Source organism: Lepidochelys olivacea (genome assembly GCF_965140295.1).
Source record: "Lepidochelys olivacea isolate rLepOli2 genome assembly, chromosome: 1".
Taxonomy (NCBI): domain Eukaryota; kingdom Metazoa; phylum Chordata; order Testudines; family Cheloniidae; genus Lepidochelys; species Lepidochelys olivacea.
This window is the reverse complement of record NC_140411.1, coordinates 244,817,015-244,832,034: the sequence shown is the minus strand read 5'-3', so window position 1 is coordinate 244,832,034 and position 15,020 is coordinate 244,817,015. Positions and strand designations below refer to the sequence as shown.

The 15,020-nt window shown below is 45.0% G+C and overlaps 3 protein-coding genes across 10 annotated transcripts in view; 2 read left to right on the top strand and 1 right to left on the bottom strand.

Annotated features, from left to right (window-relative positions):
* LOC311527049 (uncharacterized protein) overlaps positions 1–11,582 on the top strand; it is a 24,846-nt gene extending 13,264 nt beyond the window's left edge. For 4 of the 6 annotated variants that reach the window (XM_084640627.1, XM_084640630.1, XM_084640629.1 and 1 more), the window contains one exon: positions 1,751–6,397. In XM_084640627.1, the coding sequence (XP_084496753.1) occupies positions 1,813–3,153 (1,341 nt within the window). In that variant the 5' untranslated portion in view covers positions 1,751–1,812 and the 3' untranslated portion in view covers positions 3,154–6,397. Of the gene's footprint in view, positions 1–506; positions 814–1,750; positions 6,399–11,255 lie in introns of those variants that run through there. The other 2 variants (XM_084640631.1, XR_014713228.1) reach the window with 2 other exon arrangements.
* Positions 1–14,909, bottom strand: part of LOC311527069 (uncharacterized protein) — a 22,812-nt gene extending 7,903 nt beyond the window's left edge. Inside the window, exon 1 of the mRNA XM_084640684.1 lies at positions 14,775–14,909. The gene's annotated coding sequence lies outside the window, so the exon portion shown is untranslated. The remainder of the gene's footprint in view (positions 1–14,774) is intronic.
* DDX11 (DEAD/H-box helicase 11) overlaps positions 14,518–15,020 on the top strand; it is a gene marked incomplete at its 5' end in the record, with an annotated part of 33,919 nt that continues 33,416 nt past the window's right edge. For 2 of the 3 annotated variants that reach the window (XM_084640540.1, XM_084640539.1), the window contains one exon: positions 14,871–15,020. In XM_084640540.1, coding sequence (XP_084496666.1) covers positions 14,871–15,020 — 150 coding nt within the window. The other variant, XM_084640541.1, reaches the window with a different exon arrangement.

Genomic DNA, 15,020 nt, shown 5'->3' with positions numbered 1-15,020 from the left:
TATAATGCGGGGGGTGTGTGCAGATGCTTTGTGTGATGTTAGGCAACCTGAGCATGCTTACTGGATCAGGCTTCCACAGATGACTTAGGCAGATGAATGCTTATTTTCCCTGGATAATGGATCATTCTGGGACTCAGGTGGAAGATGGGCATCCGGATGCCTAGTGTAGGGCAACAGTGCAGGTGCTCTCCTACTTGCCTATCAAGTGCAACTGAAGTGCCGAGCAAGTTTAGGTGCCTATAGGGTTGGACAGCAGCCAAGTGGGAGTTTTGCAGATCACAGTGGCATCTGAAAATGGGACTTAAGTACCTTTGTGGATCCCATCCCAATGCACAATTTTGGAATTCGTCCACCCATTCAGAAAGAATCAGTCTAGAAAATTAAATTACATTCCATGCATTTTTGTAATGTTAATACTCCAGAATGTTGGAAAGAGGAAATAACCAAATTGTGTGGTGTTTTTCACTCCACCAGTGTTTTCTTTTTCTTATGTCTTTCTTATGCAGCCTTGGGATCCATTCCTTGCTTCAGAACTGTGCACCAGAATCTCAACTTTCATTTTAAATGTTCCTATTCCTGGTGGTCATAAAGAAAACCTTGAAAATTAATATAGTCAATTCAGCATTGTCTTCCTAAGTCTGCAGACAGCATGAAACAATAGCTGAGGGGTTTGAACTGCCTCACTCATCTCAAATTGTTAACACTGACAATTTGAATGACAAATGTGAAAAATGTTAACTATTCCATTGCTACTTGTTTAAGCAGAAACAACCAGTTAATGCATTTGTTCCACATTCCAAAGTTTCTTCCCAGGTGAGGAACATTAAATCAATGTAAATGATAAAGGGGCTATTGTACTAATTGTATTATACATTTTCATAATTAATTCATAAAATAACTGGTGGCTTTTTACATGAAGCTGCTACAGAATTTCCAATCTGCTGTGCCAGTGTTGCAGGCAAAATTTAGGTCCAGCTTGTTACAGAATGCATGGGGCTTGGATTATTTTAATTTGGAAAGAAGGTCTAGCCCCTGAAGTGAGGGAAGAGGGATGGTCTACACAGAGGAAAAAAGCCCATTAGAACCCTTTGGTTCTCTACCAGATAAGCAGAAGAGGACTGAAAGAGGAGGAACACTTGATGACTTACAGGGAATGAAGCTAGTGGGGAGAGGAGTGGTTACAGTGGGAATTTCTGAAGGGGGAACCAAGGTTACCACGTTCCTCCCCTGCCCCCTTGCAAAATCTGTCAAGAGCAGGATTTTCTGAGGAAAGGCAAGTGATAGACGTACTCAAGGGGTCGAAGTCCATACTGTAGGCTAGGGACATGTGATCCATGTCATTGCCCAGAGCCACACACAAACCCTTAAACATGGCCTCATGAGTGTGTTGAACCTGTGCTCAGCTAGGATATGGAGTAAAACAACATACGTTGTGCTCTGGGCTGTGCCCCTACCTGCCCACTTTGTAGTGTGGAGGAACCTAAAGCATGTGTTGCTGAGCAAGTGTTTCAATAGAATACCCTTCAAAAATACACTGCACACCCATTCTCTTGCCAGTTTCACCTCACTCCCTTTGTGTTTCTCATTCCACTTCCTGCACATGTACTGGGGGACTTGGGCTTTGGGATTAAAATGTTAGGAAGTGTGGTTTATTTGTGGGGGTTTTCTTTTTCTTTTTGTTTTTTTTTAGGCTTCCTCTCTCTCACAAGCACAGGAAATTATTCATGTCTCATTTCTCTTTCTATTCCAGCAAGTGCCAGAGTAGTGAGTAAACTTAAGAAGGGCATTCGTCTTCAGGAAGGTCCTGGGAAAATGAAAACACGTAGCGCATTGTCAAGAAGATTTAGAGGGAATATTTCCCAGACTCCTGACCAAACAGAAGCTTGTGAGAGTCCGGAGGAGTCAGAAAATGAAATCAGAAAATCTCCTGGGAAGAGACAGAGAAAATCCCCTTCCCAAGAAGTAAGTGTCAGGCAACCTGAAGATGATGATCACACTGAAGATAAACCAAACACATCCGACCGTGAGAATGACTCTGTTTTGAGCCCAGGCCTTGTTGAGCAAGAGACAGTGCACGTGGAAGAGAAACCCTATCAGTGTTCTGAATGTGGGAAAAGCTTCAGTCGAAACTCCTATCTTACTCAGCATCAGAGAATCCATGTGGCAGAGAAACCCTTTGGTTGTGGTGAATGTTTGAAAAGCTTCATTCGGAATTCAGACCTGGTTAAACACCAGCGAATCCACACAGGAGAGAAGCCTTATCAATGCAATGAGTGTGAGAAAACCTTCAGTCAGCGGTCAAATGTTATCAGACACCAGAGAACCCACACAGGTGAAAAACACTATAAATGTACAGAATGCGGGAAGAGCTTCAGTCAGAATTCGCACCTCATTGTACACCAAAGAAGCCACAAGGGCGAGAAGCCCTACCGTTGTACTAGATGTGAGAAAAGCTTCAGTGATTGCTCATCGCTTATTATACACAGAAGAATCCACACGGGGGAGAAACCCCGTCAATGTAAAGAATGTGGGAAAAGGTTCCGTGACAGCTCCGCCATAATCCGACACCAGCGAATCCACACGGGAGAGAAACCATACAAATGTGGTGATTGTGGAAAGAGCTTCCGACAGAGCTCATCGCTTATTACCCACAGAAGAACGCACACAGGAGAAAAGCCCTACAAATGCTCAGTGTGTGATAAAAGCTTCAGTCAGAGCTCGGCACTTGCGACTCATCACCGAATCCATACAGGAGAAAATCCCTATCGATGTTCTGAATGTGGGAAAACCCGGAGTGATCGTGCCGCACTTATTTCACATCAGAGTGTCCACACACAAGGAAAACCTTACAAGTGTGCTGAATGTGGAGAAAGCTTTAGACGGAGCTCCGCACTTAATGTGCATCTGAGAATCCACAGAGGAGAGAGACCATATACATGTGATGAATGTGGGAGAACCTTCAGACAAAGCTCAGCCCTTGATGCGCATTCGCGAATCCACACAGGAGCAAAACCCTATAAATGTAGTGAATGTGGAAAAAACTTCAGACAGAGCTCAGCACTTAAAGTGCATTTGAGAGTCCACACAGGAAAGAAACCCTATAAATGTATTGCGTGTAGGAAAAGTCTCAGTTTGTGTTCACATCTAGTATAGCAGGGGTGTCCAAACCATGGCTCGTGAACTGCATGCGGCTCTTTTACAATTAAATTGCAGCTCGCAGATCCCCCTCCCCGCATTCTCCATCGACCAGACTGGGGGGGAGCTTGATACCTCTGCCTTTCAGCGGGATGGTGGGGTAGGGCCTTCTGCCCAGAGGGGAGGGGGTCTCAGGGCTTCAGCCCTGTGGGGCATGCCTGCTGGGCTTAGGGCTTTAGCAGAAGTGGGGTTGAAGCCCCAAGACCCTGTAAGGTGCCTCCCATGGGGCTGAAGCCCAGAGCCCCAGCAGCTCTCAAACTTCTGAAGATTGTCAAATGTGGCTCAGAGGGTCAAAGTAAGTTTGGCCACCCCTGTAGTATAGGATTAGAGTGGCAATATGGAACAGAAAGCAGTAGCAGACATTGGTTATTTGGGGTATATAAAAAGGAGTGAGGCCCAGATTCAGAAAGGAGTCTAAGTTTCAGTTTTCGGCACTGCTGCAAACCACGCACGCCACCGCCGCCCCCCCCCCCCCCCAGTAAGCTGCTGCTTAACTCTACAGGCACCTAATTCATTTGGCACCTAAATTTTCAATGTAACCATCTCCTAGTCACATAAGTGTCGGCCTCTGGGTATGCACCCTGCCACCTCACTGGAAGCATTTGGACACCTAAACACCAGCGTGATGCTCGGAGCAGGGGAAATTGGGTGATCCTCCTACCTTGCCTGCAGAGCCCATGCCAGTAGGCATATTCTGAGCAGACCTAGCAGATTCGGGCTACATTCAAAATCCTGATGGAGTAGGAGAAGCCTCCTCCCCTATAACTTTTAGCCTAGTGGTTAAAACACTTACCCAGGAACAAGTGGAACAGCTTCAACATGAGAGATTGAGGACACCCCACATCAGAGTTAGGGATGTAAAATATTAAACTGTTAACTGGTAAGCACTAGTCTTACCGGTTAACCCACCCTAACCGTTACCCCCAGCTGCAGCCCCGGGCCAGCCAGAGAGGCCCCAGCCCGGCCGGAGCGGCCCCTCTGCCTATAATTGGTTAACCGATTAAATGATATTTCAATCATTTTAACGGTTAACTTTTTAAACAATATTTACACCCCTAATCAGAATATCCCATAGCCCAGTGGTTTGGGCCTTTTCCTCAGAGATAGGAGATCTCTGTTCAAATACCTTCTTCCCTTCAAGCAGAGGAGGGGAATTGAACTGGGCATGAGTGTGGAGAAACAAGAGTGGAAGAGAGCTGGCTGTTGGACTGATCATTCTGATATCAAAGAGAGGTGGTTGATGCTAGAAAATGGGGGTATTCTGGAATGAATGAGTGAATTGTGGGGAGCTGAGTGCTAGTGGAGTGGGTTGTTTTATAGATTGTGTGGAGGAGGTGTAATGTGGATGTGAGGGATGGGGTGCTGGATAATTTGGGGATAGGGAGTGGGGATTTGTGGTAGAATAGAAAGGGAGATTTTTTTAGATTTTTATCTTATTTTATTTACATACAAGAAGGTTAAAATAATTTCCAGATTGGTTCTCAGCCACACCTTCAGTTTACTACAAATTGTAAGCAGTCCTGGGGATGTCATCTCTTCTTGAACTGTGGATGGCAAAGTAATCTGTTTTTGGTGACTCTCACTGAACATAAATCAGTAATGTCACCAGATTTTAGACACGGGATTTGGGTTATTCCCTTTCTTTGACCTTAAAGATGGGAGCTCTGTCTGTTTTTCTTCCTCTTTCCAAGAGATTTACGGTAGGACTTCAGAGTTCTGAACTGACCAGTTAACAACACATCTCATTTGGAACCAGAAGTACACAATCAGGCAGCAGTGGGTGCGGGAAGCAAGTACTGTACTGTGTTAAACGTAAACTACTAAAAAAAGGGAAAGCAGCATTTTTCTTCTGCATAGTAAAGCTTCAAAGATGTATTAAGTCAATGTTCAGTTGTAAACTTTTGAAAGAACAACCATAATGTTTTGTTCAGAATTACAAACAAACTCCATTCCCAAGGTGTTCGTAACTGTGAGGTTCTACTGTATTCAGTTTAAAGGACTCTTACCTCCATAAGCAAAAATCAGAAGACACACTGAAATCAAAGTGAAGTGGCTGCTCTCAAAGAGGATGGATACATAAACACTTTCACAGTGAGTGCTATCCATCTTTTCCTCCCTGGCAGCATCTCTAGAATATGTCTCTTCTCATTGAAACACCTTTAGCATGTAGAGCGGGAGACTAACAAAACCTAGACAATAATGTAACCTTCTAATTTAAACAAAACAAAAGAAGCTTTTGGATGTCCTAGCTATACCCATTTCACATTTTGGGTTCCCATGGAAGCCAGAGACTGTTTCCAGTTTTCTAGTCCTTTTGGTAATGCAATACTTTTGTTCCTTCTTTAACTAGTTACTGCTAGTAAAATGCTTTTAACATATAAAGCACTACATAATTGCTCACAATGGTAATTACTTTTATTACTATGTTAATGTTTCCATATTACATAAAACCTCTCTCCATATTGTATATTACTATTATTGTTTCACTTGTTACTGTCAACAGTATTTCCATATTATATAAAACCTCTTTTCTCCCTATTGTCCCATCTTTTGTTCTTGAATGTATTTCAGGTGGGGCAAAATCCTGGCCTCATTGAGGTCAGTGGCAAAATTCACATTAACTTCAGAGGGTCAGGAATTCATCCCTGGAGTACTTCATAAAATATTATATAAAGAAGAGATACAATAGTCCTATATGAGGAGGTTTTATTTCTGTGGAATGGGAGATTCAGTTTTTTGGAGAGGTATAGGATGTGCTGAATTCTGCCTCATGTAATTTTATACATGAATGATATGTCACCATATCTGAACAAAGGCAACACAAACAGAAAATGTTTAAAGCAAGGCAATGAAGAATCAGAGGAGCTTTCCATATGAGAAGAGATTTAAAGGGCTAGGACTGTTAAGTTTGAGAAGAGTGAGAGAGAATACAACAGAATTTCATAAAATGTGAAGGCTCCCATTTATTTGTCCCTTAATAGATTCATAGATTCATAGATATTTAGGTCAGAAGGGACCATTATGATCATCTAGTCTGACCTCCTGCACAATGCAGGCCACAGAATTTCACCCACCACTCCTAAAAAAGACCTCACACCTATATCTGTGCTATTGAAGTCCTCAAATTGTAGTTTGAAGACCTCAAGGAGCAGAGAATCCTCCAGCAAGTGACCCGTGCCCCATGCTACAGAGGAAGGCGAAAAACCTCCAGGGCCTTCCAATCTGCCCTGGAGGAAAATTCCTTCCCGACCCCAAATATGGCGATCAGCTAAACCCTGAGCATATGGGCAAGATTCATCAGCCAGATACTACAGAAAATTCTTTCCCGGGTAACTTGGATCTTACCCCATCTAAAAACCCATCACAGGCCATTGGGCCTATTTACCATGAATATTTAATTACCAAAACCATGTTATCCCATCATACCATCTCCTCCATAAACTTATCGAGTTTAATCTTAAAGCAAGATAGATCTTTTGCCCCCACTACTTCCCTCGGAAGGCTATTCCAAAACTTCACTCCTCTGATGGTTAGAAACCTTCGTCTAATTTCTAATCTAAATTTCCTAGTGGCCAGTTTATATCCATTTGTTCTTGTGTCCACATTGGTACTGAGTTTAAATAATTCCTCTCCCTCTCTGGTATTTATCCCTCTGATATATTTATAGAGAGCAATCATATCTCCCCTCAACCTTCTTTTAGTTAGGCTAAACAAGCCAAGCTCCCTGAGTCTCCTTTCATAAGACAAGTTTTCCATTCCTCGGATCATCCTAGTAGCCCTTCTCTGTACCTGTTCCAGTTTGAATTCATCCTTCTTAAACATGGGAGACCAGAACTGCACACAGTATTCCAGGTGAGGTCTCACCAGTGCCTTATATAACGGTACTAAAACCTCCTTATCCCTACTGGAAATACCTCTCCTGATGCATCCCAAGACGACATTAGCTTTTTTCACAGCCATATCACATTGGCAGCTCATAGTCATCCTATGATCAACCAATACTCCAAGGTCCTTTTCCTCCTCCGTTACTTCTAGTTGATGCGTCCCTAGCTTATAACTAAAATTCTTGTTATTAATCCCTAAATGCATGACCTTACACTTCTCACTATTAAATTTCATCCTATTCCTATTACTCCAGTTTACAAGGTCATCCAGATCCTCCTGTAGGGTATCCCTGTCCTTCTCTAAATTAGCAATACCTCCCAGCTTTGTATCATCTGCAAACTTTATTAGCACACTCCCACTTTTTGTGCCCAGGTCAGTAATAAAAAGATTAAATAAGATTGGTCCCAAAACTGATCCTTGAGGAACTCCACTGGTAACCTCCCTCCAACTTGACAGTTCACCTTTCAGTAGGACCCGTTGTAGTCTCCCCTTTAACCAATTCCCTATCCACCTTTCAATTTTCCTATTGATGCCCATCTTATCCAATTTAACTAATAATTCCCCATGTGGCACAGTATCAAACGCCTTACTAAAATCTAAGTAAATTAGATCCACTGCGTTTCCTTTATCTAAAAAATCTGTTACTCTCTCAAAGAAGGAGATCAGGTTGGTTTGGCACGATCTACCTTTTGTAAAACCATGTTGTATTTTGTCCCATTTACCATTGACTTCAATGTCCTTAACTACCTTCTCCTTCAAAATTTTTTCCAAGACCTTGCATACTACAGATGTCAAACTAACAGGCCTATAATTACTTGGATCACTTTTTTTCCCTTTCTTAAAAATAGGAACTATGTTAGCAATTCTCCAACCATACGGTACAACCCCTGAGTTTACAGATTCATTAAAAATTCTTGCTAATGGGCTTGCAATTTCTTGTGCCAATTCTTTTAATATTCTTGGATGAAGATTATCTGGGCCCCCCGATTTAGTCCCATTAAGCTGTTTGAGTTTCGCTTCTACCTCAGATATGGTGATGTCTACCTCCATATCCTCATTCCCATTTATCATGCTACCATTATCCCTAAGATCCTCTTTAGTCTTATTAAAGACTGAGGCAAAGTATTTGTTTAGATATTGGGCCATGCCTAGATTATCCTTGACCTCCACTCCATCCTCAGTTTTTAGCGGTCCCACTTCTTCTTTCTTTGTTTTCTTCCTATTTATATGACTATAGAACCTTTTACTATTGGTTTTAATTCCCTTTGCAAGGTCCAACTCTACTTGACTTTTAGCCTGTCTCACTTTATCCCTACATATTCTGACCTCAATAAGGTAGCTTTCCTTACTGATCCCTCCCTTCTTCCACTCCCTATATGCTTTCTGCTTTTTTTTAATTACCTCTCTAAGATGCTTGCTCATCCAGCTTGGTCTACAACTCCTGCCTATGAATTTTTTCCCCTTTCTTGGGATGCAGGCTTCCGATAGCTTCTGCAGCTTTAATTTAAAATAATCCCAGGCCTCCTCTACCTTTAAACCCATAAATTCTTCAGTCCAATCCACTTCCCTAACTAATTTCCTTAATTTTTGAAAGTCAGCCCTTTTGAAATCAAAAACCCTAGTTGCAGATTTATTTTTGTTAATCCTTCCATTCAATTTGAACTGAATTAGCTCATGATCACTTGAGCCAAGATTATCCCCTACAACCATTTCCTCTATGAGGTCCTCATTACTCACCAAGACCAAATCTAAAATGGCATCCCCTCTAGTCGGTTCAGCAACTACTTGCTGAAGGAATCCATCAGCTATCGCATCTAGGAAAATCTCAGCCCTATTATTATTACTAGCACTCGTCCTCCAGTCTATATCTGGGAAGTTAAAGTCTCCCATGATCACACAGTTTCCATTAGTATTTACTTTATTAAAAACATTAAAAAGGGCTCTATCCATATCCAAATTAGATCCCGGCGGTCTATAGCACACCCCAAGCACTATCCCAGGGGAGGCTCTAATAGTTTTCTTCCCCAATTTAATTGTTGCCCAGACAGACTCAGTCATATCCATTTCATCGCTTCTTATTTCTTTACATTCTATCTCATCATTGATATACAGTGCTACTCCACCACCTTTATCTTTATTTCGGTCTTTCCTAAACAGCACATACCCTTCAATACCTGTAGCCCAGTCATGACTACTATTCCACCAGGTCTCTGTTATACCTATAATATCTGGTTTCACTTCCTGCACCAGTAACTCTAGTTCCTCCATTTTGTTACCTAGGCTCCTTGCATTAGTGTACAAACATCTTAATTTTTGCTGTTTGGCCTCACTCACATTCTGTACCCTATTAGGCACGGTTATTTTACTACCAGTATAACCTATTAGACTTGTATCTACACTGCCCTTCCTCCTACCTACAGCTGTATCCACTCTTACTTCATTTTCTTTCCACTCTATGCTAAATTCTGGCGTGGAGATTACCTGGACATCTCCCAACCATCTCCCCCAAATTCCTAGTTTAAAGCTCTCTTAATCAGTTGTGCCAGCCTCCATCCTAGAAGTCTATTTCCTTCCCTACTCAGATGAAGTCCATCCCGAGAGAACTGTCCTCTATCCATGAATGCCTCCCAATGGCCATACATCCCAAAGCCCTCCTTATAGCACCACTGCCTAAGCCATCTATTGATAGTCATAATCTTGTCACACCTTTGTTGCCCTTCTCTAGGAACAGGCAGAATCCCACTAAAGATCACCTGAGCCTCAATTTCCTTAAGCGTCCTCCCCAGCCTAGCATAGTCTCCCTTAATACTTTCCAGCGAGAATCTAGCCGTATCATTTGTTCCCACATGAAGGATAATTAGGGGATTCTTTCCCGCTCCCTTTAGAATCCTTTTCAACCTCAGGTCTACATCCCGTATCTTAGCACCTGGAAGACAGCACACCCTCCTATTTTCTGGATCAGCTCTGGTTACAGGCCTATCTATTCTTCTCAGTAAAGAGTCCCCAATCACATAGACCTGCCTTTTCCTAGTGACGGTGCTATTCTCCAGTCTATCCCCTGTTCCCTCTGGCTGCAAGTTTTTTCCATTCCCATTCTCCCTTGTAATCCTTTTTAACCCATCCTGTATCCTCCTGGGGTTCATATTTGGTGTAATCTCCATTAACTCTTCCCCTTTTCCTATGGGACTAACCGCTCTTCTCTTCTTCCTTGCCCTGTCACCTTCAGTGACTACCTGCTGAGCCCCTTCTTCATTTTCCAACTCTGCAAACCTATTCTGAAGCTCTATTTCTCCTTCACTAGCCCGTCTTTTCCTCTGCCTAGTTCTTTTAGTCACATGCTTCCACTGACCACTTTCCTCACCCAGTCTCCCCTCAGAATTCCCTAGTCCTGCTTCCATCTGCAAGTCTGAGCTTTTCCCTTCAGATACCTCATGTCTTTGCTCCATAATCTGCTCAAACCCCTTCCTAAACTCTACCAGACTTTCCACCTGCATCTCCAAACCTCTGATCTTTTCCTCCATCAGCTCTATCAGACGGCATTTCATGCAGACAAAACTCTTACCAGGTGCCCCCTCCAGGATCATGTACATACCACAGCTTCCACATCCAGTCATCTTCATTGTGTCATCTGCTACATGGGTCACTCCCACTGCCACCTCTGAATCTGTCATAGCCTTCCCACCTAAATCCTGTTAATCTGGGAAACACAAACCACACCAAAACACCACCACCCACAGCAAAACCAAAGGACAATAATACAAGGACAAGGGAACATTCAGTGAAATTAAAAGGTAGCAAATATAAAATGGATACAAGTTTTTTTTTAAGGCAATGTATACTCTGTGGCATTCATGGCTAAAGAATAACCAAAGAATAATAACTAAAGAATAACTGTATGAAAGAGCTTAGTAAATGTAAAAAAAGGAGAGGATGGGGGCGAGGAAGATTTAGGCATTTGTGAATGAAAACAGCATCTGGGAGGATAAAAACCAGCTGGTGTAGGGAAAAAATCTTCCCCATGGTATGCTATTGCACAATTAGATGGATAGTATGTTTCAAACCTTCCTTTTGAGCATCTGGCATGAGCCACTGTTGTTACCTGTCAGCATAGTGTTCTTGGGGAACCAGGGCGCAGTACTTAGCCTGTCTGACTCACGAAAGACCTCCCCCCGCAGCCTCTTCTTGAACCAAAGCCGATCAGAAGAAAGACTTACAAAAAACAATGAAAAGGCAGTGGGAGACAAACCTGAACTTCTGGAACAAGGATTAAGGAAACTCCCCTAGCCTCATTTGCATCAAAGATGGGACAGGGAGGCATCTCCATTAGCATACAGGATGGAGAACAGATTCCAAGGCAAGAACCACATGGAACTCTGGGACTACGGAAGCACTGCCTGATGGGGGATTTCTGCTCCAGATGTTAATGAACCCATGCCTGCACACATCCAACTCAGTGGTTATCAGACCAATTCTAGTAATAAATCCTTTCTTGGTATCCAAAATACTGAAGCCCCCTAATTTCATTGTGAGCTCCCTCCAAGGAATACGGCCCATAGCCAGGAATGACCAGTTCCTATTGTCTAGTCTGAACAAAACAACTTTGGTATACTTCCTTGAGCCATCAGTTTACCCATAAACAAATCTAGTGTTCTCCCTTAAACCATTGTTGTTTTCCTAACCCATGCTCAAATAAGTGTTCTGATGCCTGGATCCAAAATTTGAATCTGTTCCATTGGGACTTCATCTTCTGCTGACTGATCATGCTGGGGGCTCTGCCTGTCTCCTGCACTCCAGACCCTCAGCTACCATTACCATCTGGGACCCCTAATCGATTCAAGTGTCAGGGAATGATGAGAACCCAGCTCTCTCTCTAGGTATAACCTTCTGACCATGACTTGTGTGATCAGTTATTTCTAAACCTGACTTTTATAATCAAATTTAAGTTATATTTAATACTATAATTGTTTTGCTTGTTTGGCTCCCCTGTGGTTATTACCTGGCAATAAATAACCTTCATGGTTAAGCTGGTTGCTTCCCTCCCTCCCCTCCCCTCCCCTGGGTGTTTTTTGGCTTCCTCATTCACTCTGCAGCAACGCTCCTTGTATCTAACTAAAGGTCCCTGCAGCACCCAAAAATCCTGTAGGGTTTACTCAAGTGGGTTACTACCAGAACAACTGTAACGTGAAAGTGGGGATAGGGACGTGCTGAACCTGGTACATATGAGGGTGGCAGCTTGGAAGTGCTGCTCGACCCAGTCTGCTGAGTTCAGGGGCATATGAGGGTGCCAGATTGAAAGCGCTGCTCCCCCCAGCCTGCTCAGGCGCACTCTATTCCAGTACGGTGCTGTGGCATATGAGGGTAAGAGCTTGGAGATGCTGTTCGACCCCGCCTGCTGAATCCAAGGGCCTGTGAGGGTGACAGCTTGGAAATGCTGCTTGACCCCGCCTGCTGAGTCCAGGGACATAGCAGGGGTCAGCTTGGGAGTGCTGATTAACCCGGTCCTCTCAGACACACGCTATTAATGTGTGTGTGTTCATCTGATTCTGGGGCTGGAAGAACCCAGCCCTGGGGAACCTAGCTCCTGCAGGATAGCACCATTGGGAGGGAACTTGCAGCAGGGAGAAATAGAGCTCTATGAGAACACAAGTAGTACATCGATAGAAGTACAGAACTCCATCCCAAGAATAACCCTAATAAATGAGCATACCCCAAAGTAACAGGCAAATCTGGTAACACTGTTGTAGCTGGGCTATCAGACTAAACTGATCCATTAGTCTGTTCTAGTGCTCCTTGCAACTGAGACAGAAATCTGTATACTTTATTAGGTATGTCTACTCAGACCAAGGAAGTGAGCCTCACAGCTTAAGTCAGGCTAACAGGGTTCACACTGGCACTCTAGAAATAGCTCTGTAAACAGCACTTTGAAATTACAGCTTGGTTTCTGAAGCACAGGAAGGGTGGGTAAGCTTCACAGCCTCATCTACACAGCTAGCTTGAGTCTCTTGACTGGGCTGGGAGGCTTACTTCAGGAGGGTTTGGAGACATACTCTTTGGGTATGTCTACACTGTAATGTACACCCAGGCTCAAGCCTAACCCCCTTTGCATCTACACTGCAATTTGTGCTAACCCAGGCTTCAGATCCAATGTCCCAGGACCCTGCAGAGCTGGAGGGTCTGAGCTTGAGTTAAACTGGGACCCAGGATCTGAGCTCTATTGCTCTGCAGTGTAGCTGCAGCCCTGCTTGATTCAGGTCCTGGGAGTCAGCTGGAAGTATCCCACAATTCCATAGGACAACTGCCTTAATTCTCTCTAGCTCAGTGGCTTTTGAACTTCATTGCACCATGACCCCCTTCTGACAACAAATATTACTACATGACCCGAGGCGGGACCGAAGTCTCACCCCCCCTGAGCACCACCAACGGGGGGGGGGGAGTTGGAGCAAAATCAAACCTCAGGGCTTTAGCCCCAGGCAGGGGGCCTCTAATCTGAGCTCCACAGCCCAAGGCCTGAAGCCCTTGGCTCATCTTTGGCCTCAGTCGTGCTCAGGTTTTGGTCGCAGGTCTCAGCAAGTCTAACACCAGTCCTGAACCCCATTAAAACAGGGTCCTGACCCACTTTGGGGTTCTGACCCAGTTTGAGAACCCTGCTGTAGCTCAACAATCTACAATCCACTCTACTTAAGGTGGAAGTCAGCCATGCTTTGCAAACAGCCAACAGTTCTGGTCAGCGTTAACCCATCCTTTTCTAATCACTCATCTGCAAGCACACTATCAGCCGTCCTCCTGGGTTTGCAGTGGGGAGTGAAGCAAAATGTAAGTGCAGGCTGGACAGTAAAGTTGTCCCATAGTACACCATGGTCCTAGGGCTAGAGCAGCCACATTTTGGGAGAGAGGAGTGGTTATTTTGACTCGGGTCTGTCACCGCCCTGGGGATGCCAGAGCCCTAGTTTTGAGCATGGGTTAGAAAAGTCTTAACAAATGGTTAAAGTACAACATAGATGCTCAAGCCCAGGGTTCCCCCTCACAGGTCACCTGACGCAGGTCTCACTAACCCTGATCTTACATTGCAGCGTAGCCTTTGGGGCCAGTGGACATAGATCATCTAGTCCTCCCTCGCCCTCAGCAGCTAATACAGTCTCTGCTGCCTGCTGTTATTGCACAGGGTCTGCCTAACTGCTGTCCTAAATCCTTCCTTGGCCTAAATAGCCACATAACCGAAACTACACAGTCAACTACATAATCCATGAGTAATCTGAAAAAAACCCCTTCCTCAGCCAGTATTAAATCCGTTTGTCCCGCTCTCCCCCCTCCCGATCCTGATTCCTGTGGTTTGAGTTCTCATTTCATCGCCTGTTCCCTCTATTCCCCCTCTTTCCTGTTGTTTTCCCCTCTCCCTTTTATTCCCCCCTCCTCCTCCTCCCCAAATCTCACCAGCTCTTCCACAGCCTCTCCCCCCCGCTTCCTCTGCCCGTTCCCCCAGCAAGGGGCCCTGCCCAGGTCGCACTAACGGAGCGATTTAACGCCTGCTGCTCTGGGGGTTAATCTCAGGCTGCAGGCGGTGACCCGGGGCCGCTGCGCGGCGGGACTTAGCCGGAAGGACTCGGTAGCTGGCGCGCGCCACGGGCCACGAGAGGAGGCGCGCGGCGGCCTGCGCCGAAGACCGGGGAGGGAGGGGGAGGAGCAGGAGCACCGACCCCGGACGGAGCGTGGGGCTTGGTTGAGTCTTCCTGTGCGAGAGGCGTTGGACGTCGACGCTGGAACGAGGCCGACGTGACGTGTGGTGCCGGTAGATGCAGGGGGCGGGGCCGAGGCCGCCCCGCGCCGTTGGCGCTTCGTTCGAAGTGGACCCTTCGGTGGCGGGTCTGGCGCGGGCTCCTGAGGAGCGCGCGGGGTGGATGATGGAGCCCGAGCGCGGGGCGGGGGCTCTGCCGGGCACGGAG